Source organism: Corythoichthys intestinalis, chromosome 18 (assembly GCF_030265065.1).
Source record: "Corythoichthys intestinalis isolate RoL2023-P3 chromosome 18, ASM3026506v1, whole genome shotgun sequence".
NCBI classification, from domain to species: Eukaryota; Metazoa; Chordata; class Actinopteri; order Syngnathiformes; family Syngnathidae; genus Corythoichthys; species Corythoichthys intestinalis.
Genome location: NC_080412.1, coordinates 4,607,944 through 4,632,526, shown reverse-complemented (window position 1 = coordinate 4,632,526; position 24,583 = coordinate 4,607,944). Strand labels below are relative to the sequence as shown.

Sequence of the window (24,583 nt, the reverse complement as noted above, 5' to 3'; positions counted from 1 at the left end):
AGCGTGACGTCACTAGCTGTTCCACCGGATCCAGCGAGACATCGGGACGACTGATTTGTGATACTTCTGCCGCGAGCACTCGACACTTGTCTCGAGCGTCTGCTTCGAGCGTAACATCACTAGTAAACCCCAACGTGCAGGCGCCAAGCCAGGGGGCAATAAGTATGCCCACACCTGCTCGGCGCCTCTCACTGTGGGCAACTCCAGAGTGGAAGAGAGTCCAACCCCTCTCGAGATGATTGGTTCCAGAACCCAAGCTGTGTGTGGAGGAGAGTCCGACTATATCTAGTCGGAACCAGAGGCGTAGCAAGGGTCCCCGGGGGCCCCAGGCAACAAGCAACATGGGGCCCTTCTGAGTCACGTGACACACATACATACTCGCGCACTATAATGAACACAAAGGTGAGGGGGTGCGAATGTGCGCTGCGTGCACGTGCGGTCATCTTGGCCATAAAAGTGGCGAGAACTAAGCACTTTTCCCTGACTAATATGGATTTACTTACATTCGTTCATGGACGCACACATTTTAACAGGTGGCCATCCTCTGCTCGAAATGCGCACCTTACGCCTATTCTCGCTCCCAGAATAGGCAGTGCTTGTGACGTAGGACAATTACAGGACTGGTTGCTATGGGAACGTACGCATACCCAAGGAACCTTGCTAAAAGGAGTATTAAAATTGCAAATAAAATCGTTTAGGACGATTTTAGATGCATATATGTTATATTTTTCTAATGGAGTATTCGGCGAGGAATACGATAGACCCGTTAATAGAGTTCTTTGGAAAAATCCCCATTTCTTTAAGTAGTCACATTAATAATGAGGTGGCCTGTGAAAATCAACGTAAAATAACTCGGCAAGGACATTCCAGAGAGTACTTGGTGAGTCACTCTTTAAACGATCACGTGGTATTAATAGCTGATTGGACTTTCTTAAACATGTATAATCTAGGTGACATGGTTAGTGCTGATTGGGATTGATAACAGAATCGTTAGATAATTTGCCAAATGATTCCATGGTATTGAAACACTCCCTACACTTGTCGCTGCGACAGTGCAGTAAAGCTGCATGTTCTAAATCTGTTGGCCCTCTGGGGGCCCCTGCTGGCTGGGGGCCCTAGTCAATTGCCTGGTTTGCTTAATGGGAAGCGACGCCTCTGGTCGGAACTTCTCTGCCTCACACACCAGCTCAGGCTCCTTCCCTGCCAGAGAGGTGACATTCCATGTCCCAAGAGTTAGCTTCTGCAGCTGGGGGTCGGACCGCCAAGGGACCCGCCTTTGGCTGCCGCCCAACTCCTTACGCACTCGACCCCTTTGGTCCCTCCCACAGGTGGTGAGCCCATGGGAAGGGAAATCCATGTTGCGTTTTCGGGCTGTGCCCGGCCAGGCCCCATTGGAACAGGCCCGGCCACCAGACGCTTGCCTTCGAGCCCCACCTCGAGGCCTGGCTCCAGAGTGGGGCCCCGGTACTCTGCGTCCGGGCAAGGGAAACTCGAGTCCATTTATTTTATTCATCATAAGGGGTGATTTTGAGCCATACTTTGTCTGGCACCTCACCTAGGACCTGTTTGCCATGGGGGACCCTCCCAGGGGCTTAAAGCCCCAGACAACATAGCTCCTTGGATCATTGGGCATTTAAAACAGGGCACGAAAATCGATGGCGAGCCAATTAGCTACGGTTAGCTACAGTATGTTGACTTTGTGTGTTGAGTTGATACGGTGTTACAGGCATAGGAAGAACTCGAAAGAAATGACAGAAAAAACTGCAATTACGGTCGCCAGTGTGACAGATTCCAAGAGATATTATTGTTTTAATTTGATAGTATATAAAATGTTTTTTCTGTTCGTTTAGCCGATTATATGCGAAAGACATTGGAAGTGAGACAGAATTTGTGTTTGCCACAAGTTGATTCTGACTCTTCCCAGCAGAATGACCTGGTGCTCACTGGAGATTGGGTCCTGATCCGCAGCATCAAAAGGAAACACTGGCATTCGCCCAAGTGGGAAGGCCCATACTAAGTGCTCCTCACGACTCCTACAGCCGTAAAGATCGCAGAGAGGAAAACCTGGATTCACCTTGCCCACTGCAAAAAGGTCATCTCAACCGAGTCCCAAGGTCGAGCAGCTATTTAACTGAAAGTCTGACTGAACGGTGGGGGTGGGCTTATAGTGCTCATAAATACTGCAGGTCAGTGAAGCCCAGGGCGCTCTTCCTGTTTAGGGGAACTCGGTCGACATGACACGGCCGAGGTGGGCAAGAAATCTCTTGATCACCTATGTGGTCATCTTTTCACGCTCGCGATGCACAAAGTTACGGTCAGAAAACTACTTGGTACATGACGGCTAAAAGGAGGGCCTGGAGGGCACTGGTGGCGGAGGACGGTCACAAATGGGCTGATTGGACCTCCGACACCTGTGCCACTTCCATTCGCCCTCAAATCAATTTAACTCGTTTAGAGCCGGGAATTCAAATACAAATTAGGTCCGGAAAATGGAATTGTGGTAATAAACCTTGTCTTTATTTTTTCCTCTCCTCATACGAAGGATGGACTGACCCAAGAGGAGATCCTTTTCATCTCCTAATCGTCTGTGTATCCTCCTTAATGGGAGACCCAGTGGAATAAAGTTCCACGAATAAAGTTACTGTCGATGATAGAATGGTAGCGGTTACTGGGGTTACCCAACAAGCTAATAACTGGCTTTTGTTAGCGGAAGCTGCTGGAGGAATGGTTAATTCTAGCTGTGTTGTATGTATGGGGCCCAGACCCCTATTGCGCGTAGTACCAGCTCTCCTTCCGCCACATTGCCTTCTGGAAGTTATGACTAGAACCATATTGAGTAAGGCTTGCAAGAAATGGGATGGGGTGTATCCACTAACCAAAGCTGTGAAGGAAAAGCCTATATTCTCCGACGAAGTTGCAGTGGCTAACTTTTCCTGTATTGAACTTTCAGGGTCATTGAGCAGAGTGGGGAATCTAGATCCCTCATGGTGTAAGACGACCGTGTATCAGACGAGTCCCTTAGTGCCGCGTAGTGACGTCTGGTGGTGGTGCGGTGGCAGCAGGCTCTATGACACCCTAAGGAACTCAGTGGGGGTATGTGCACTTGTGTCATTACCCTTACCAGTGTCTATTTATCCTGTTTCGGCTAGATATCCTGGACGCAACATCAAAGTTTGACCCCTCTAAGTTGCGTGTTAGTAAACGTAGTGCCCTGTGGGCAGTTGAACCAACTTACATAGATGCGATCGGAGTTCCCCGTGTCGTGCCGAGTGAGTATAGGTTGACTAACCCAATTGCCTCGGGTTTTGAATCTATACTCCCTTGGATCACTGTTAATAAGAATGTTGAGAGGATCAACTACATCCATTTTAATCTCCAGAGACTTAATAACAATTCAGAGATTGCTTTTGCAGCCTTAAAACACCTGCTGGATGCCACCTCGCTCATGGCGTTCCAAACCAGGGTGGCCGTGGACATGTTGCTAGCCGAAAAAGGCGGCGTTTGTGGTCACATCGGTGACGGCTGTGGAACATTTATTCCAAACGCTACCTCCTCTAATGAGGAGAACTTCCACAAGGCCCTCGGAGCAATCAGCTCCCCTGGTAGAACGATGTAGGGTCACTCTGGGGAGTGGACCCCCGATGTGTCCAGTTGGTGGGAAGCAACGTTCGGTAAGTATAGCTCAAAGCTGTATGTTCCTGATGGCTCTGGGATTATGTGGTTGTTGTTGCATTCCCTGCATTCGTGTTATACTTCACCGGTTTGTTTCCGCGGCTATAGGTCCACGATTACAGGAATTATAACCCCTTTTTGCCCTGGGAGAGGAGTATGACACAGGTGCCCATACGGAGTTTGTAGTTTGCGAAGTGGCTCTCAATGGTGGCGATCTCCCTGACGACAGCGATGACAATGATGGTTTCTCCATTCCGGAAACTTTCTTTCAGACCCCGCCACCGCCTCCAGCTCCGGGTGGCGACAATATGCGTCGACATGTCTAATGATTCGATTGAATAAAGCCTTTTTTAGGAGGTTCTTTTTGATGATGTTTTTGTCGCAAATATTGAATAAACAGGCGGGAAATGTTGAGATAATTATCGGGGTTTGATTTATTAAATATTTGCTTGGTTGGTTGATTGAATATTTGCTTGTGCTCATATATACCATAAATAATACATATTGCCATATTTTTCTTACGTATATAACCAGTAAATGATTATTGCTTGCTATACCAGATTGTAGTATAATGCTTAAGTGTTACAAAGGGTAAAAGAGGGTCGGGGTGGCTTCATGGCCGCGTCGTTGCGTAACTAGACCTTCCAGGCATCCTCAGCACCTGGGGTTTGGACTTTCGCCTAGCCCTTCGAGGACAATTTTCCATCCGAGGACATCTTCCAGGGCCACAGCGGTGCATAACTGGAAGTGTTTGGACTATTTTGCTGATTGTTTAACGTTGCATGACTAAAAGTGTCTGCATTATTTTGACTGTTTATATATTATTTTGACTGTTTATATGATTGTTTTGATTGTTTACATAAGCTCTTGCTCCACACACGTGTATCACTTAATTCCACCTACATGCACACACATATCCAATAAAAACCCACATGGGTGTCGCCAGCTTGCTCTCCCTTCCCTGAGGGCGGCCCCAATCTTGTTTAGGGAAAACCCCTAAATAAAATACCAAGGAGGTTTTTAGTCCTTTAGATCAATCTTGGTGGCTCACGAGTCACATGTTTGACCTCCTTGGGAAACCCATTGGCAGTGTATCAAATACTTGTTCTCCCCACTGTATATATAGAGCTAACAGGCAGCGTACAATGAGTAGAGAGAATTTTGGCAGTCTTTGGAGCCAATTGGCTAAGGCCTAAAAATCCCTCTCTCAACAATTAGAAATATCGTGGGAAGCAATGTGGGGAAGAACGGTAGTGGTTGATCTTTTCCTTGGCACCCTATGTTACTTCCCAACGCAGAGAAGATATATCAATTGGTGCCACTACGCACAGTCATGGTTGCACTTCCCATATGCATTTGGGCAGAACAGTTAAATGGCTACAGTATCATTTACTTAAAGCTCAACAAATGCACTAGATGGAAATATTTTGTCACAATATACAAAGTCACATTTATCCTTTAAGAATTACAAGTCTTTCTATCCGTGGATCCCTCTCACAGAAAGAATGTTAATAATGTAAATGCCATCTTGAGGAGTTATTGTGATAATAAACAAATACAGTACTTATGTACTGTATGTTGAATGTATATATTCGTCCGAGTTTTATTCATTTTTTTCTTAATGCATTGCCAAAATGTATATGATTGGGAAAAATTATCGGAAATGATTGGAATTGAATCGGGAGCAAAAAAAAAAAAAGCAATCGGATCGGGAAATATCGGGATTGGCAGATACTCAAACTAAAACGATCGGGATCGGATCGGGAGCAAAAAAAAACATGATCGGAACAACCCTAGATAAAAGCTTTGTTTGAGCAACCTTTTCACCAGTATGGTTCAGATTTGTTTAACACAGCCATATTGGGCACCCTGACTCCCTGGTTACCTGAATTTCAGTTATGTCAAAAGGCTGAGGTACAGAGTCCAAAAAGCGCTTCAGTAAAAGTTTGTGGTCGGCGACCTGTTGTAATTCCCCCGAGCAGTACTTAAATTGTGGCAGCCACTTGCGCCATGTTAGCATCCTCTTCGGGAGCTAATTTCGTTGAACCCTTGGGCAATGGTTTTAATCTTCCTCCTGGGCTGTTGGTGGCGCCCTCCTTGGTGAATGTTGTTCAAGGGACGGCGTATGTACCAGTCGTAAATGTCAGTGAGTTTCCTGTTATGTTAAGTCTCGTTGTCCCTTGGCCTTAGTATGCCCAGCGGAGGTAGTGCGTTTGCCCTCAGGATTGCATGAAGTACCCAACGACTGCACTTCAGTCATGGCTACCGTTCATTGACAAAGTACGAATCTGTCTTTTCCGCATTTGAAGGTCACCTTGGTTGTACTGGGCTTATATCTCACGATATCCCCCTTTTGGATAATGTACCTGTGCGTCAGTGTTATAGACGGATTCCACCGTCAGAGTAGGAGTCTGTTAAAGCCCATGTTAATCAGCTGCAAGGTGCACAGGTGGTCCGGGAGAGCAGCAGCCCCTATGCATGCCCCATTGTCATCGTAGGCAAGAAGGATGGTAGCCTGCGCTTGTGTATAGATTATCGTAAGCTGAATAAAAAAACTAGGAAGGTTGCGGTTCTGTTGCCCTGCATTGAGGAATCATTGGACTCTCTATCAGGAGCTCACTGGTTCACAACTCTGGACTTAGCCTGTGGTTACAATCAAGTGCCAGTGACTGAAAGCGATAAGCAAAAGACTGCTTTCTACACCCCCTTTGGGTTATTCGAATTTAATCGAATGTCCTTTAGACTGTGTAATGTGCCCGGAACTTTCCATAGACTCATGGAGCGGATGTAGGCGCACAGCACAGGCAGTTATTGCTGCTTTACTTGGGCGATATAATTGTCTTCTCTTCCACTGTCGATGAACACTTAAAGCGGCTAGAAATTGTTTTAAGCCGCCTGAAGCAAGACAGTAAAATTAGAAAAATGCAAGTTCTTTAAAAAGGAAGTGCAATATCTTGGACATCACATTTCGAGAGAAGGGGTGGCAACGGACCCAGAAAAGATCTCTGCAGTTTCAAATTGGCCCCACCCTACCATGGTGACGGAGCTGAGGTCTTTCATTGGCTTTGCTAGCAACTACAGAAGGTTTGTGGATGGATTTGCCAAGCTGGCTGCCCCCCTCCACCGAGTGGTCGCAGAACTGTCTGGCTCCAACAGGCAGGGGAGACGGAGACCCAGATGTAATCTGAGTTATACCTGGTCGGAGGAATGTGAGGAGAGCTTCAAGGAACTGAAGTCTCGATTTGTGAGTGCACCTATCCTTGCTTTCGCTGACTTTTCTCTGCCCCTTATTCTCGAGGTAGATGCCAGCCACTGGGGATTTGGAGCAGTCCTCTCTAGAGGTTAGATTTTGTGCCCGAACCCGAACCCGACCCGACCCGGCCCACAATTTAAGCATTCACGTTCGGGTCAGGTCGGGTCGGGCCGCCATGCCGGACTAATAAATTATTTAAAAAAAAAAAAAGAAAAAAAAATGGAGAGCATGCTCTCTGTATTGCGCTTTTGCTTGTGCGTGTGCACGAACGCCGTGGCGCCGGCCGCTTTTTCTTCTTGTCCTCCCGCTGCACGGCCGAGGCGCCGCCCTCTCCTGTTCCCTCTCCCTGTCAGAGAGGCGCGTCCATGTGAGAACAATATCCCACACACTCAGAAATATGTTTAACAAACTTTCCCAGCGTTATTTCGTTGTGTGAATGCTTTGATAATTCTAAAAAAAATATGTAGATTATTTAAACATTAAGAAAACTTGCGTTTTTTTCTGCCAACTCGAAGAAATGAAAATAAATTGCTGCTGCTGCGTTTTTTCCGCGTCACTCAAAAAAAAAAAAAAAAAAAAAATCGGGTTTTTCGGGCTTGGGCCTGCAAATCTAGTTAAGTGATCGAGCTCGGGCCGGGTCGGGCCTCAATACCAGCGGGCCGTGTCGGGTCGGGCTGGATTTTTTAGGCCCGAACTAGGCTCTAGTCCTCTCATAGGAGCAGGGAGGAAAAGTAAGGCCGGTGGCCTATTCCAGTCGCAGTTTCCATCATGCAGAGGAAAAACAACAGCTCCATGAAATTGGAGATGGCTGCTATGAAGATTACCACTGGGGCCATCACTACATTGTGTGGACTGACAACAATCCTCTGAGCCACTTGGAAACTGCCAAACTCGGGAGTGACGGAGCAGCGCTTGATTGCCGAACTGTCCATCTTTGACTACACAGTGAGGTACCGTCCAGGGCGTATTAATAAGAATGCAGATGCTTTTCCCAGACAACGAAGTGCCTGTCCCGTCGAAAGCCAGCTAGAGCGCTACCTACCTGGCACTCAGCTTCCTGAGTCCCTCAAAGAGCATGTGGGTCAGCACCTACCAGAGGCCACCTTGTCAGCCATTACTGTCCTCCCATCCTGCAGCCTAGAGGACTTGAGTATCCTCCAGAAATCGGACCATTCCATTGAGGCCTTCCTAAATTACTGGAGTCAGCAAAGAGTGCCAAGTCGGGCGATGCAGGAGAAGTTGACTGCTCAAGCACGGGGTCTTGTGAAGCAGTGGCATCGAATTGTGCAGAGGGAGGGGCTATTGTATCGTCGCCTGCTGAGGCCAGATGGTCGTGAAGAGGTCTTCCAGCTGTTGTTACCGGACAGCCTACAGGAATAGGTGTTGCGGGAGCTGCACTAGAACCATAGCCATCAAGGGATCCAACGGACAACAGAGGTGGTGCGGCAGCGTTGCTATTGGCCAGGGATGGATCACACCATTAAGAAATTGTGCCAGAACTGTGAGCGCTGTGCTGTGGCGAAAGGCACCCAGCCCAAAATCCATGCTCCCCTGGGCCATCTAATGGCAGCTAGACCAAATCAAGTGCTCGCAATTGATTTTACACTGCTGGAACCAGCCCATGATGGACGTGAGCTGGTGATGATCATGACGGATGTCTTCTCAAAGTTCACGCAGGCGGTGCCTACCCGCGATCAGAAAGCCCACACAGTAGCAAAGACATTGGTCAGAGAGTGGTTCTATCGATTTGGCGTCCCAGCACGAATACACTCCGACCAAGGAAGGAACTTTGAGAGCGCATTGGTCCAACAGCTGTGTGCCCTTTACGGCATCCAGAAGAGTCGTGCAACGGCCAATCTGAAAGGTTCAACTGCACCCTGCATAATCTGATGCACACCCTTCCGCCTGAAGAGAAGAGGAACTGCCCAATCACCTTCCACAATTGGTTTTTCATTATAATGCCACCTCTCATCAGTCTACTGGTGAGTCACCCCATATGCCCATGTTCGGGCAAGACCCAAACTTACCTGTTGATTTCCTTCTGCGAAGGCTACCAGAAATGGAAGCAGGGAGAGTGTCCGACTGGGTAGCAGAGCATTGGCGCCGCTTAAACTTGGCCATGGGTGTCAGCCACCACTGATTGAACGCTGCAGCCAAACAGAGGAAGGACAGACATGACGGCCAGCCCCTGAGTGAGCCATTAAAGGAGGGCCAACAAGTATATCTGTGTGATGTAGGTGTCGGCCGCAGAAAAATTCAAGATGTCTACAGTTCAATCATCTACTAGGTGATGAAGGCTCCTGGTCCAGGCAGTGTGGTCTACTCCATTGCCCCAGAGGATAGGCTCCATCAGGTGAAGCAAGTACATTGAACAGCCCTGAAACCTGCCTTTCCTGCTGCAGAAGTTGACCAAGGAGTTTGGCCTGATGGTGAACTCGTCAATGACCCCTGTCAACTTGATGAGGAGGAAGAGTTGGGTGCTGTTGCCCTGTTGCTGGTCAGGGAAGCGGCCAGGGTATCATCCCCACCCACAGAGCCCGTTACTAACGACCGTCCCATCGTACAGACTCCCCCTGTTGCTCGAGTCACATCTGAGAGGGGTCGTCCTGCCCCAAAAAAATCGACTTGCAAGACCGCTGGCAAGCACTCCAATCCTCATCACCTCTCTGTATCTGTCCATGGTGAGGAGAATGGGGCTGCTGCCTCTCGGATTCAGGGCATTAGCAGCTTAGTTAGTGACATCTTTTTTCCCTGGTCGTAAGTAGTTTGCGAATCGGTGAGACACCGATTTATTTGGGGGAGGGGGGGTGTAACAAGGTGGAAAGTTGGGGTGCCCAATTTTCCTACTGACTCAAAAGCATCATGTCTAGTTGACTGCCCATCCTCCAAGGTGCACTATAAATTGGATAATGCACAGCACCTGTGCATGAGCCAGGTTGTTTGCCCTTGAAGAGCTGCTGACAACCAGCTTTTGAGCAGAGCTGGCTAGGGATGGGACTCGAGAACCGGTTCTTATAGACAACCGGTTCCGCGTGTATCAATTCCATAAAAAATCGTTTGGCAGATTATTTAACGATTCTCTTATAGATTCCAAACAGTACAATCAACGTCACGGACTTTACGCATCATTCACACCGTAAAGTAAGCAAGTATCACAACATGAATGCTCCCAGTGTAACCACCCACCAAGTGTACCATGTGGGGTGTCGCCGCCGAGTGATAATGTAGTGACCACACACAGGCCAAGTCATTATTCATGAGACTACTTAAAGAAATGGTGATTTTTCCAAAAAAAGCCTATTAATGGGTCTATCATATTCTTGTCGAATACTCTATAAGAAAAATATAACATATATGCATCTAAAATAATCCTAAACGATTTCATTAGTAATTTTAATACTCCTGTTAAAAAGATTTCATGGGTATATGTTCGTTCCCATAGCAACCAGTCAGTTTCCTGTTATTGTCCTACGTCATGCGTGCTGCGTATTCTGGGACCGAGAATAGGCGTAAGGTACACATTTCGAGCAGAGGACGGCCACCCCACCTGTTAGAGGAAGTATTAATTTTTGTGCGTCCATGAACGAATGTAAGTATTTCCTCTTCATGCCATAAAGTTCTTATGATAAATTAGAGCCGTTATTAGCGCGACCGTTTCGTGTTTTTACTTTCGGCTGGAGAGCGCTGTTTACATTACATTCGCGTTGCATATTTGTGTTAAGAGGGAATGTGTTAGTTTAGCATCTTAAGATGATGTTGTACATCCGTAGAAGTGTACAGTGCTTAGTTTTTGCCATTTTTACGGCCAACATGACCGCACTTGCACGCAGCGTGCTTGCAGGTTGTACGCGCGCACTCGCGCCCCCACCATTATATTCGCGTTGCACATTTGTGTTAAGAGGGAATGTGTTAGTTTAGCATCTTAAGATGATGATGTACATCCATATGAGTGTACAGTGCTTAGTTTTCGCCACTTTTATGGCCAAGATGACCGCACGTGCATGCAGCGTGCTTCCGGGTTGTGCGCGTGCAGTCCCGCCCCCCCCCCCCCCCCCTTGTGTTCATTACCCTGCGAGTCATGTACGTGTGTTATTGAGTGCTTTACAGTCAATTTGCATTGTTTATTGCATCAGCACTAATTTTCTTTCCTTTCAGAACCACACATATATCCACACATTCCAGTCTTTCACACACATACAAATACATCAACATCTTTCCAAGCATGCTCCCACCTGCTCATTGAGTGATTCTCATATCAAGTGCATTGCCTGTATATAGTTGTGCCTGTTGCCAAGTTGGATTAAAAGTGCCAAAGACCAACTCCACTCTCCGCTCCTTGTGTTCTAACCGAGACCCCGAGGCAAATGAACCATAAAACATACCGAACCCAGAACCTCATACAGTCCATTGGTCCAAACTAGAATCGATAAGCAAATCGATACAGAATCGAATCGTTAAGCAATATTGATAATGGAATCGGAATTGTAAAAATCTTATCAATTCCCATCCCTAGAGCTGGCTGTGTATGAAGTAATTTTACATTTCTTGTGGCCGATTGTGCTCAATGTGTTAATCTTATGTTGTTATTGTGTTAGCAGTGAGCACCTGAAGTGAGGGTGGCTTTGGCCACTGCTGTTTAGGTTCCCTTTTTAATCAGGTCACCTTAATCAAACTACCTCTTTACTAGGCTCCCTTCTTTTTTTCATTGTTTTCTCCAATTGAGTTTGTCTGCATCTGCTGTGATTTGTTTTCTAAATATTCACTCAACCATTTTAAGAAGTTTTCAATAAAGCATGTTTTATCTTAAATTGTTAAAATAAATTCACTAAAATAAATAAATTGTACATTGTTGCCACCATACCTTCTGCTTCATTGATTTTTGCCACACCTCTGTTTTTATTGTTACCAAGGGGCTTTGCCTTGCCCGGCACAGTTACAAATATGTATCTACATATTCAAAAATATAAACGTCCAAGAAAATCCTCAGAGTTAATTCTTTACCACTAGAAATACCAGGGGTTTTGGTGCTCCGTAATATTACCTGGGATCCGCCCCCAAGTCGAGCCTAGCCTTTGTTTTGTAAATGAGGCCATTACTTATGCACCGCTGGCCGCGTCCCATTTTTCTTCCCCCACCCCTTGGCCCTTCAAATGAAGCAATAAGGGGTCGGGCTTGAAACGTCAGCCCTACGAATTGGGACACCTCTTTACACTCACGTACGTCATAAGTCCGTTCGGCCAGTTGTTACGTAACCAAAAGTGACGATAAAAAGTGCACTAAGTGCACTTGTGCATTTAGCAAAACTGAAAAACAAAACAAACATTACAAATGAAGAAACACAATGAACAATAAACTAACATTACAATTAGTGGTGTCGATTTTTTATTTATTACACCCCTAATTAGTTCACTTTTTATCGTGAATAATCTTTTTTAACTATTACTTTTCTGACTGAAGAAATCACATTGAGAGTAGATAATACTGATCATCAGCTGTTAGAATATTATTTGGATGTATCAAGCTTGTTTCATTTAAGCAAAGCGAACAAAACAAACACTTGTAACTAACGGAAGGGTCAACAACACATGCACATACATGTGGAGCACTAGTTCAGTTTAATTTAATTTGGTTTCAAATTCAATGTAATATTTACACCATTGTATGAAACCTGAATGATAGCTTGTTTCTGAACCAAGAGTGGTATTTACTAATCTTGCATAATTTTTTCCCAGCAATTTCATGTGTGGTGCTCTTCGTTTCACCACTGTGTCTTGGTGTGCTTAGTCGTAGTATTTCTAAATATCTATGCATATAAATGTATATCCACAGCAAATTATTAATTGATCTTTTTTAAAATGTTTTTTTTAACATGTAGAGGGTATTCAAAGAAATACGTCCGAATGAATTAGAATTATTAAAATACTGTTATTAAAATATTCTCAGAAGTTTAGCATCAAGTAAGAAATAAGTGTCTGATAGTCAGGCTACTTTAGCTGAGGAGGGGGTTGGGCGAAACAGGCTCAGTCAGGCTACTTTAGCTGAGAAGGGGGTTGGGCGAAACCTTGCTGAGTGAGGCTGCTTTCTCTTTCGTCCAACCCACTCCTCAGCAAAAGTAGCCTGACTGAGCCTGTTTCGCCCAACCCCCTCCTCAGCTAAAGTAGCCTGACTCTAGTCAGGCTACTTTCAGACACTTACTTCTTACTTGCCTACTGTAGGTTGAAAAATTTGTAGGTAGATTTGTGTATGTCTTAGTCAATCCAAAAGAAAGGTTCCTTCAATCAAAGTATATATTTTCAATCGAAAACAAAAGTCACTTGAATGTCTCCCTTGTCTACAGCCTTGACTGGGTGGCGCTGCATGTCGCACGTCTCAACCTCATACTCGGACGCGGCTGAGCAACACATGTCGGCTCTCTCAGCGTCCGCTTCTCCGGACAGGCGCGCCTCGTCCTGGACATCCATCTGATCGTCCTGCTTGGTCGTCCATTGCCTGGCATCCCGGATGTCCTCCCGACCATTGTACTCGGTCATCCACCGCCTGACATCCTGGACGTCCTCCTGATCGTCGCACTAGGTCGTTCATCTCCTGGCATCCCGGACGTCCTCCCGATCGTCCTACTCGGTCATCCCACACCTGGCAACCTGGACGTCCTACTGATCGTCCATTCGGTCGTCTTCCACCGGTGCCCCGGCCGTGCAACCCGACCATTCCGTTCCATTAAATCGGGTTACGCCTGGCGTCCTGTGTGGGATTCACCCACAGAATTCACCTAGGGAACTTGTGTGGGGCATGTTGTGTTCCTGGGGGGAACTATTTAGCCATGCGCATTTCCGGCAGTGGACTAGAGAGTCACGAGAGACACGAGCGGCCGAACATGAGACACGAGCTCTACTCACGAGCCAAAAGACTCATCCAACATCATCCTCTACAAACGTCTATTTTTTTTTAACCACAACTTGGAGTAGTATTTTTGTGATTGTGTTTTACAACAGATTATTTGGATGTACAAGTTTTTTTCATCAGTGGATACAGGTGACTTTTGTCTCTAAAAACGCGACAGGGGAGAGACAAAACATGTGCACTTGTATTTGGTTATTTTTAACCTGTAGCAAAGAAAAACCACCCGTAGAACAAAAAAAATCACTTGCAAACGGAAAAAAACAACTTGTAGAACAATTTATTACATTGTGTTTTTTCATGTTTATTTTACAACGCAAAATTTGGGAATACAGGTTGTTTTTTCTTGTTTTACAAGTTAAAATTTGTAATTTTACAGGGATTTTTTTTTTTTTACAACAAGGTTATAGGCAACTTTTTGGCTTCAAAAACTCAACAAGAATGTGACAAAACTTGTACACTTGGAATTGGCTAATTTTAACCCGTAGCAAAGGAAAAACATCCGTAAAACAAAAAAACTCCCTTGCAAACAGAAAAAAACAACTTGTAGAACAATTTATTACATTGTTTTTTCATGTTTATTTTACAACGCAAAATCTGGGAATACAATTTTGTTTGTTTGTTTGTTTTACAAGTGAAAATTTGTCATTACAACTTCACTTCTTTTGGCACTATTCTATCTCCATAGTAATGGACTGAATTAAAACGTAATAATTTTGAATAAAACTAAACGAGGGCGGTGAGGTACAAGCACTTTAAATGGTATGTAGCGGCAAAGGGGGTGTGAGACATCAATAGAACCGTTATGTGCCAAGATAACAAATATTGATAAAGTTAACAAAAAAATCAATCACATTAATGAGCAATTATCAAAAATAGATCGAAAATGACGAATATTCCCGAAAGTGTTCCGGAAACAGCCGAATAGGGCGGGGACGTCACGACAAGTGATTGACAGTCGAGGCGCAGCCAGGTGCCATTGTTTTTTAACGACGAGAGAGTAGCGTTGGGGTTTGTTTAATTAAAGCATCACAAAAATGGTTCAAAACTGCTGTGCTATGTGGTGTACAAATAGTTATTTATCGGAATATAGTATCCATGAGTTCCCGAACGCGAAAAAAAAAAGCTGGACTACGCAGACAATGGGTAAAGTTCGTCCGTGCAAAGAGGGCTAATTTTCTAGACACAGCCTCCGGCACGCTTTTCTGTGGTGCGGATTTTCCACCTGAAAGCTTCTCGAACTATGGACGAGTGAAATCGGGTTTTGTTAAAAGATTGCTGCTCAAAGGAGATGCGGTGCTGACCATACACGCGCAGCTACCTAAATGTCCCGTGATATCAAGAAAGAGGACGATGAGTGGCAAAGGAGGCTAAGGCTAAGCAAAGGAGGGGAGCAGCCAAGCTCGAAATGGCCAGAGTGAGTACTCTTTTTTAATAAAAAAATGTCACGCATTGGATACAGGACTGGACATATGTATAAATTATCGTTCGTAAAATATATAGAACAAATCCTCTGATCCCATTCATATTTGTGTCTGTTGGCAGAGCGAAAAGCTATGATAGAGCAATAAATGGTAATTATTCTATGCGTTCCTTTATTTTGCAGTCACGTTGTATCAGCTTCACAAAAAGAAATGCAAAACAAATCATTGGTGTTTCCCACACGATCTGCTGCCTATGTTTCATCAGTGTCATTGCTCCCCGCAATGACCGTTTCATTACGCTGCATTGGCGTTCGTTTGGGCTCAAATTGGTAACCTAAAACACCGATTAAAGCTTCGTAACTCTCCTCGTCACCATTAGATGAACATTCGTTACGTCCTTCTACGTCGGATTCATCGCTGAAACTAGAAACGAAATTGTCTGCCATCATCGCCGCCATTCAGTATTAAAGCACTGAGCCTTTTTCTTGTTGAAGAAACACCCCTCACTGTCAATTCTGAATTCTCTTTTATTGACAACGAGGGGTGTTTCTTCATGAGGGAACCTGGAATATGTGCAGGACGAACACAATGCATCAGCATAAACAGCTCAAAACACCCCTAATTCTCCCCTCACTAGAAGGAATTATATTGATGCAGACAGGCGCTGCCCCCCTAGTGGCCGGTGGCACTCTCTTCACTTGTCGTGACGTCACGCACACAATCTGCCAGATCTCGGGCGCCGGTCGTTTTAGCTTGACAATCGAGCCAAATTTCTCTCATTTTCTTGTGTGTAATTACACGAAGTGGCATGATATGAATACAAAAGGCATGCGTTTATGGATAAATGATGGAATATTAACATTTTCCCAGGGCATGACATACCCTTTAAAGTTCGAAGCAGAGTCGAGATTTTTTCATCAGCGGGGCTGGTACGGGGCGCTGGAAGTCACAGCAGTGGGTGCTGAGGATCTGTTTTAGTTTTTCCCATCGTCATCCCAAAAACCGCTGTTTCGATCTAAATTTGTCATGCTCGCGTGTTTTCTCCATACCAAGCGTGCACGATGGCAGTACACACTGAAGGAAAAGAGTCGATTTATCCTTGTTACATGTAGTTTTATTCTTACAACAAACAGGAGATGATGACACAGAATTCGGGAATAAAAAAGAACAAAGAATTTAGACTTAAAGACAAACAGAAAAGACAAGACATTACTGGTACCAGGAGACAAAGAAAAAGTGCCCTCCGCCTTTCAGCTCCTACACTTTTTCTTCCCTTCTCACTGGGGAGGGTCTCTTGCTTAGAATGTAAAACCCCCCGCACCTGATCAAATTACATACACTGGTAAAAAGACAAAAGGGGCCTGTGTGAATATGTTAGAAAAGTGGCATTTTTCATGTGTGATTATTGTGAATAAATGGAAATATATTTCTACAACACGCATGCCGGATAGTTTACGTACTACTACTAGGCTACTACAAAGACCGTGTTCTACTTCACCTATCGTTCTGGAGCTGGAAATAAAAGTGCAAACCCCCCCAACTAGATGGCGCAATAACACACAAACACATGTAAAAACTAAATGGTCCACTAAGCCTTAGTTTAACTCCCCCTTTTCACAACACTAAAATAAATAGCCAACAGTGCTCTGCACGCCGGAAGCTCAACAGCAACAACAGATATTATGGCAACAAAACATATCCTACCTATTTGAAGACACCAAAGATTTCCTTTCTGGACTCCACAGTCTAAATCTGCAGCTGTCATTTCCCCACTGGGCACTATTTTAGAACTATCATCATAACCCTCTTCATTTTCGACCTCAAATTGAATTTTAGAACATTGCACAGTTTTTGTATAGTAAAAATTCATTTTTCGCCAAGGTAAAGTTATTCCCCTCACAAAAAACTAATTTGTGAGCCAATATTTTTTATATCTCACCAGAGGGCGTGACTCGCCTGTCACTCTGACAGGTGAGTCACGCCTTCATTCATCCATCAGCTGATAAAGACGCGTCACAACAACATCAGTGACCCTCTGACGAAGGCGGAAGTGCCCGCCGAAACATGTCAGGTAAATAAAACTACCTACTATTTGCCTGGGATAAAAGAAAGGGTTTGACGAATATATAAGTGTAGGCAAAATGAACTCTATACAACTATTAAGAGAAAGTTATGGCGAAAATTGCGTCAAGGAGTTTCGCCTCCTAGAAAGGCTGACGAGAAAACGGGCGCGCTATCGAAACCACCTGAAATTCAACCTGCGCTGCCGGGACGAGGAAGTTATACCGGCTAGCCTGAACATCAAGAACCCGATCCCAACCAGGAACGCGGAGCGGATTATCAGAAAAGTGCGGATGACTCTGGTCAAAGAACCGATACGATGCACAACCAGTAAACTCAACAACATCAACAGTGAACTACAGCGGTTAACGGAGCAGTTTGAACGCCGATTTCCCCTGGACAACAACAAGGTAGCAACAATACGCGCACACTTGGACAATATACACGAACAAGAATTCACAACCACCAAATGCCGACACATCCGCAAACTGGACAGACTCATTGCACAGAAAAAGAAGGCAGAACCGGACCACACACACATTAACGATAAATGGATTAAAAACATGTCACAACATAATCTCACGCAGGCCGAGCGCAGCATATTGTCAAAAGGACTCAACTACGCCGTCACACCCAAAAAGATACCGCAGGAGGAATTTATTTTAGCAACGGAACTAGCATGCGAAAAAATACACAACCCAGGACAAAAAGCAGCATTACGTAATGAAATAGCAGGAATACTAAAAACGGCCAAACCACCACCCAGCAATATTACCAAACAGGAAGCAAGAGCGATCGCGACACTATCCAAAAATAAAGACATCACAATCCTCCCAGCAGACAAAGGCAGAACAGTAGTGATTATGGACACGGACACATATGAAAAGCAGATGCAGCAGTTACTACAGGATGATGCTTATGAGGTGTTAAAAAAGGACCCAACTGAAAACAAGAAGAACAAACTTAAAGAACTACTCAAACCATTACTTAATGAAAAGAAAATAGACAAACAGTCGTACAACTACTTACTACCCACAGCAAACATCATCCCCAGGATCTACGGCACACCAAAAATCCATAAACCAGGTACACCTCTCCGCCCCATAGTAGACAGCATAGGATCAGTAACATATAACCTCTCAAAAGCACTCACAGAAATAATAAAACCATTACTGGGACTCACAGATCAACATTGCAAAACTCAAAACAACTTGCCACAGAACTCGCAAACATAAAAGTACAGAAAGGTGAAATGCTCATATCACATGATGTCATTTCCCTCTTCACCAAAACACCTACACAGGCCACTATACATATAGTTCACAACAGGTTAACTGCAGACAGAACACTCAAAAAACGCACAAATTTAACAGTACAGGACATCACCCAGCTACTTCATTTCATCGCCACTTCCACATACTTCCAATATAGAAACACAATTTACAGGCAAAAAGAAGGATTCGCCATGGGGGACCCACTGTCTGCCATCATGTGCGGTTTTTTCATGGAGGATTTAGAACAAAAAGCACTCACGACAGCTCCGGATGAATACAGACCCACACTATGGAAACGCTACGTAGATGACATTCTGGAAAAAGTAAAAACAGGACATACACAACGACTCACAGACCACCTCAACACCATGGACACCACCGGCAGCATCAAATTCACCCATGAAGAAGAAATAGATCAATCCATAGCCTTTCTGGACATAAACATACATCACACAGACAACGGCGACATCAAAATAAAAGTACACAGGAAACCCACACACACCGACCAATACCTTCTATGGACATCGGAACACCCCACTATCCACAAACTATCAGTAGTCAGAACACTATACGAACATATGACAATAATAACGGACCCGGAAGACAGAACACAGGAAGAAAAACATATACAACAGGCATTAAAAAGGTGTCAGTATCCACAGTGGGCAATAGAAAAAGGTGCAGCACAGGTCAAAAACAAGAACAACACAACACAGGGGGTAAGGAAAAAACAAACAAAACAAGAACACACAGATATGGTGACGTTGCCGTACATGAGGGGAGTCACGGAACGTATCCAAAGGGTCATGAAAAAATACAACATAAACACACCGGTCAAACCACACACAACACTCCGCCAGATATTGGTCCACCCAAAGGACAAAATCCATCCAGAAAACAAATGCAACTCAATATATGAAATCCCATGCAAATCATGCAATAAATCATACATCGGGGAGACAGGGAGGAGCTTCATTACAAGAAAAACAGAACACAAGAAGGAATGCGAAAAGGAGACAACAATGAGACAAACAAGGGCAATAAAGGAACAATCACAACAAGAACATCACAAATCAGCCATCACCGATCACTGCAAAAGGGAAAACCACATCATGGACTGGGAAAAGGCCAGAGTCATCCGCACTGAAGAAAACAAACATCAGCGCTGGATCAGGGAGGCCATTGAGATCCGCAAGCGGGGCCCGAGGACCATCAACAGGGACGAGGGGGCATACATGCTCTCTACGACCTGGAACAGCATCTTGGAAGAGTGAATGGGCAGCAGAGGGCGTGACTCGCCTGTCACTCTGACAGGTGAGTCACGCCTTCATTCATCCATCAGCTGATAAAGACGCGTCACAACAACATCAGTGACCCTCTGACGAAGGCGGAAGTGCCCGCCGAAACATGTCAGGTAAATAAAACTACCTACTATTTGCCTGGGATAAAAGAAAGGGTTTGGCGAATATATAAGTGTAGGCAAAATGAACTCTATACAACAATATTTTTTTATCTTTTTATAATTAGTATTTTTGCAATATTGAACAATATATTCTAACTTTCCATATTTATTTAATGACAGTATTTATGAATGATTTTGAATTTTTGGAATTTGGAGTCTTCTGTTTCAAATATTAAATGTGAAAAGTGTAGTTTGAAAGGGAGAGTACGATATAATGCTACTTAACTTTGTCATGAAACGGCGAGCCGTATCATATGGATCCAACACAGATGAAGAAGTTTGAGTAGTATAACTAAAATAACAAGGGAGCACCCCAGAACACGTGAGAAATACAAACAAAAAGAGGCACAAACCGAGTCGGCGAGAGAACCAAGGGAAAGGCGTCGATGGCCAGAAAAGGCAAAAAACAAAGTACCGTATTTTTCAGACTATAAGTCGCGTTTTTTTCATATTTTGGCTGAGGGTGCGACTAAGCCTGTCACAATATGCAATAATTCAATTTATCGCGCAGTATATAAAAATGAAGACAGTAATTTTCCCGCTGCGATTTATCGCCTTGCGTGAATGTGCGTGCGCGCATGCTTGCGACAGATGTGTGGCAGACGTGCTTGACAGTGCTATTTAAAGTTGAGCTTCCTTGTTGCCAACTACGCGATGAGGACTCACTCTGTTTTAATGACTTCTGGGTATGTTCGTTTTACATATTTGAGCTTGAGTGACCGTCATTCAATGGAGGGAGGCAGGGCCGAGTGCACTGTCGGCGCCCAGAAATGATGATCGGAGTGAGAAAGAGGACGAACCAGTCTGCAAAATGTTTCTGGAGGTTGTTTCAACAAAGATGGCTAACAGAAAAAATCTACATGCTCATTTGAAACATTATCACACTCTGCAGTTTGCACTGCTTAGTAGGAAAATTGCATCGCAACAAGCGGAGCCTTCTCGTCGCGTTAATTGACAATTAGAGGTGTTCGCCTGATGTGAGAAATACAGACGACACCGCGCAAAATAGCGTTCCCTCACGGAAAGTGAAGTCTGCTACATTGCTGAAGAAATGAGACCATTTTACCTCTGTTTAGTGTTATTTGATACCTTTTAGAGCCAAATTTTTGTTACTTCAACTTAATTAGTCTATTGTTCTCTGTTGTTGTTGAAGTGCAATTACTGTTACTGCAACTTTATACTTATGTGCCTAAATGCCTTAGTTATTAAGTGCAAAATTTAAAAAAAAAAATTTTTTTTCATTTATTTATTATGTGTTTCTGTGTTGTGTTAATATTGTCTTTACTTGAAAGAGGCATGGTCAATTGTTTTTGTGATTTCTTAAAAGGGATTTTTGAATTTAAAAGAAAACATTTATTGCGTTTAAATGGGTGTACTTGATCGATTAATATATACTGTATTCTCACTGTGTTATTGTAAATCGGTTAAAAAACTATTTTTTGGGTGGGGCGCAATAATATCGCATATCGCAAAAATTTATCGCTCACTAAAATTTGTTATCGCGACAGGCCTAGGTGCGACTTATACTCAGGAGCGACTTATGTGTGAAATTATTGACACATTATGATATCATTTCACATGTTATTTTGGTGTTTTGGAGTGACACTGATGGTTTGGTAAACTTGTTAGCAAGTTCTTTATGCTATAGTTATCTGAATAACTCTTAATAGCTATGGCCACGTTCATGTTCTGCCTTTGGCAATGTGTGTTCAATTGTATTATTGACTTTTTTACATTGAAATGCATGCTTTTCGTTTGTGGCGCTTTCACGCCCACGTGGGGGCGCACTCGCACTTGTTTACGTGAAGAAGAGCGCTCACACGCCAGAAGAGGACTGACAGCTATGTAGCTGTGAGTGAGTGGGGGAGTTAGCGAGAGAGAGACATGGCTGCAAACCTACATTCATTGTTTATGCTTTTAAAATATCTCCACAGAGGCAACACCTGTGTGTATCATCTTTTCTGTTGTTGTGTGTTTTCCACCCGCGATCACTTAGAGCTAGTTGTATAGTTGTTTGAACGATATGCTAATGCTAGCGAACGCATGCTAACCGGTTATATCATTGCTGTAAAAGCACCTAATTATCATTTATTTACGTTGATGTGAACCTGTTTGGTATCAAGGACCAAATTGATTCAGCAAATTATACGGACGTCCAGCATCGTCATTTGGGAGTTCGCTGTATAGCCAGGACCGAGCCGTAGCGTCCTGGTGAGGACAGTATATTCGCATTTCGTTGTTCATGCACTGTACACTGTACAGTTATTCAGCATGTTGTTCTCTATTGTATTTTTGTATTAAATTGCCTTTCAAGATGACATATCTGTTCTATGTGTTGGATTTTATCAAGTAAATTTCCCCCAAAAATGCGACTTATTATCGGTTCGATTTATATATGTTTTTTTTCTCTTCGTTGGGGATTTTATGGCAGGAGCGACTTATACTCAGGTACGACTTGTAGTCCGAAAAAATACGGTAAACAAGTAAAGTACAACAAACTAACCAATCGTCCGACACTCGCATATGGTGATAGGAGTGTTTATAGAATATGCGCTCCTAATGTGTCACACGTGTGTTGCACAGTCCCGCCCATCCAGCTGAGTCATGTGCTGGAATGAAAAGAAAAACCACTGAGAAGGCACACAAACTTGAGAGTGTTCGATCAGCTGAGGTTTAGGGAATAGGGTGGATGTACATCATACAACAATTGGACAAAGCATTGCAACAAAAGTGCCACTCCTCAACAGGATTTAAGGAAGCTCTACAGAACACAATCGTCCTACGGGCAAAAAATCTGATGAAGATGACATGCAAAACAGTCATTCGCCACTGCTTCGCACATCAACACACACGTCTCTTTATTCGATCTTTCCGAGTGAATCGTTGACCAAAAACAGAGCAGGAAAAAGATTTTGACCAGTGTGGGTTCTTTTGTGTCTTTTTAAAGTTTGTTTTTGAGCGAATCCTTGTCCACACATTGAGCAGGAAAAAGGTTTTTCGCCAGTGTGGGTTCTTTTGTGTCTTTTTAAGGTTTGTTTTTGAGTGAATCCTTGTCCACAAACTGAGCAGAAAAAAGGTTTTTCACCTGTGTGGGTTTTTGTGTGTGTTGTTAAGTATCCCGACTGAACAAAACATTTTCCACAAACTGAGCAGGAAAAAGGTTTTTCGCCAGTGTGGGTTCTTGTGTGTCGCTTTAAGTGTTGCTTCCGAGCAAATCTTTGATCACAAACTGAGCAGGAAAAAGGTTTTTCACCAGTGTGGGTTTTTGTGTGTTGTTTTAAGTGTGGCTTCTGAGTGAATCTTTGATCACAAATCGAGCAGGAAAAAGGTTTTTCGCCAGTGTGGATTCTTGTGTGTTTTGTCAAGCCTCCCGAATAAACAAAACTCTTTCCACAAACTGAGCAGGTAAAAGGTTTTTCTCCAGTATGGATTCTTGTGTGTCTTTTCAAGCTATCTTTATGAGGGAATCTTTGACCACAAACTGAGCAGACAAAAAGTTTTTCGCCAGTGTGTGTTTTTGTGTGTCGTTTTAAGTGTGGCTTCTGACTGAATCTTTGATCACAAATCGAGCATGAAAAAGGTTTTTCGCCAGTGTGGATTCTTGTGTGTTTTGTTAAGTCTCCCGAATAAACAAAACTCTTACCACAAACTGAGCAGGGAAAAGGTTTTTCTCCCATATGGATTCTTCTGTGTATTTTCAAGCTATCTTTTTGAGTGAATCTTTGACCACAAACTGAGCAGGAAAAGGTTTTTTTGCCAGTGTGGGTTCTTGTGTGTTTTGTTAAGTCTCCCGCCTGAACAAAACCTTTCCCGCAGTCTGAGCAGGAAAAAGGTTTTTCACCAGTGTGGGTTCTTGTGTGGGATATCAAATTGCTGTTGTGCCTAAATCGTTGATCACAAATTGAGCAGGCAAAAAGTTTTTCGCCAGTGTGGGTTCTGGTGTGTCTTTTTAAGGTGATATTGCAACGGAATCTTTTACCACAAACTGAGCAGGCAAAAGGCTTTTCACCAGTGTGGATCCTCATATGGTTACAACAGCTTTGCTTAGTAGCAAAGGTTTTACCACACTGAGAGCATTTGCAGAATTTGTTGTCACCGTGAGATGTCATATGACCATCATCATTGTAAGGTGAGTGTGACTTGGCGCCATCTCTGTCTGATGGAGGAATGTCAATGTCTGCTTGCAATCCTTCTGTTGAGCTGCTCCTACTCCCCTCGCTTGGAGGCTCCGCCCCTCTGCTGGCCTCACTCAGAACATCTTCACTTTTCAAGGGCTCACCAGTCAACCTAGTAATATGTTCCTCCTCTTTACCATATGGCAGCTCCTCCTCCTCCTTTTTGATTGGAAGGTGCTCTTCTCTCTCCTTCTGATGACAGGGCTCTGGCTCCTCCTCCTCCTCTTTGATTTGGGGGAGCTCAACATCCTCTTTAATGCCAGGAGATTCTGGCTCAGCAAAAAGATATTTTCTGAAACCTGCAAGACACAAGAGAACCATTGATATGTTTTATGGACCACCACCGTGTCATCGGCCATTCTTTG

The 24,583-nt window shown here is 44.1% G+C and overlaps 1 protein-coding gene across 3 annotated transcripts in view; it reads right to left on the bottom strand.

Annotated features, from left to right (window-relative positions):
• Positions 1-24,583, bottom strand: part of LOC130906329 (gastrula zinc finger protein XlCGF57.1-like) — a 91,770-nt gene that overhangs the window by 36,955 nt on the left and 30,232 nt on the right. Inside the window, exon 4 of one of the 3 annotated variants that reach the window (XM_057820545.1) lies at positions 24,356-24,517. In XM_057820545.1, the coding sequence (XP_057676528.1) occupies positions 24,356-24,517 (162 nt within the window). Of the gene's footprint in view, positions 1-13,153; positions 24,518-24,583 lie in introns of those variants that run through there. The other 2 variants (XM_057820544.1, XM_057820543.1) reach the window with 2 other exon arrangements.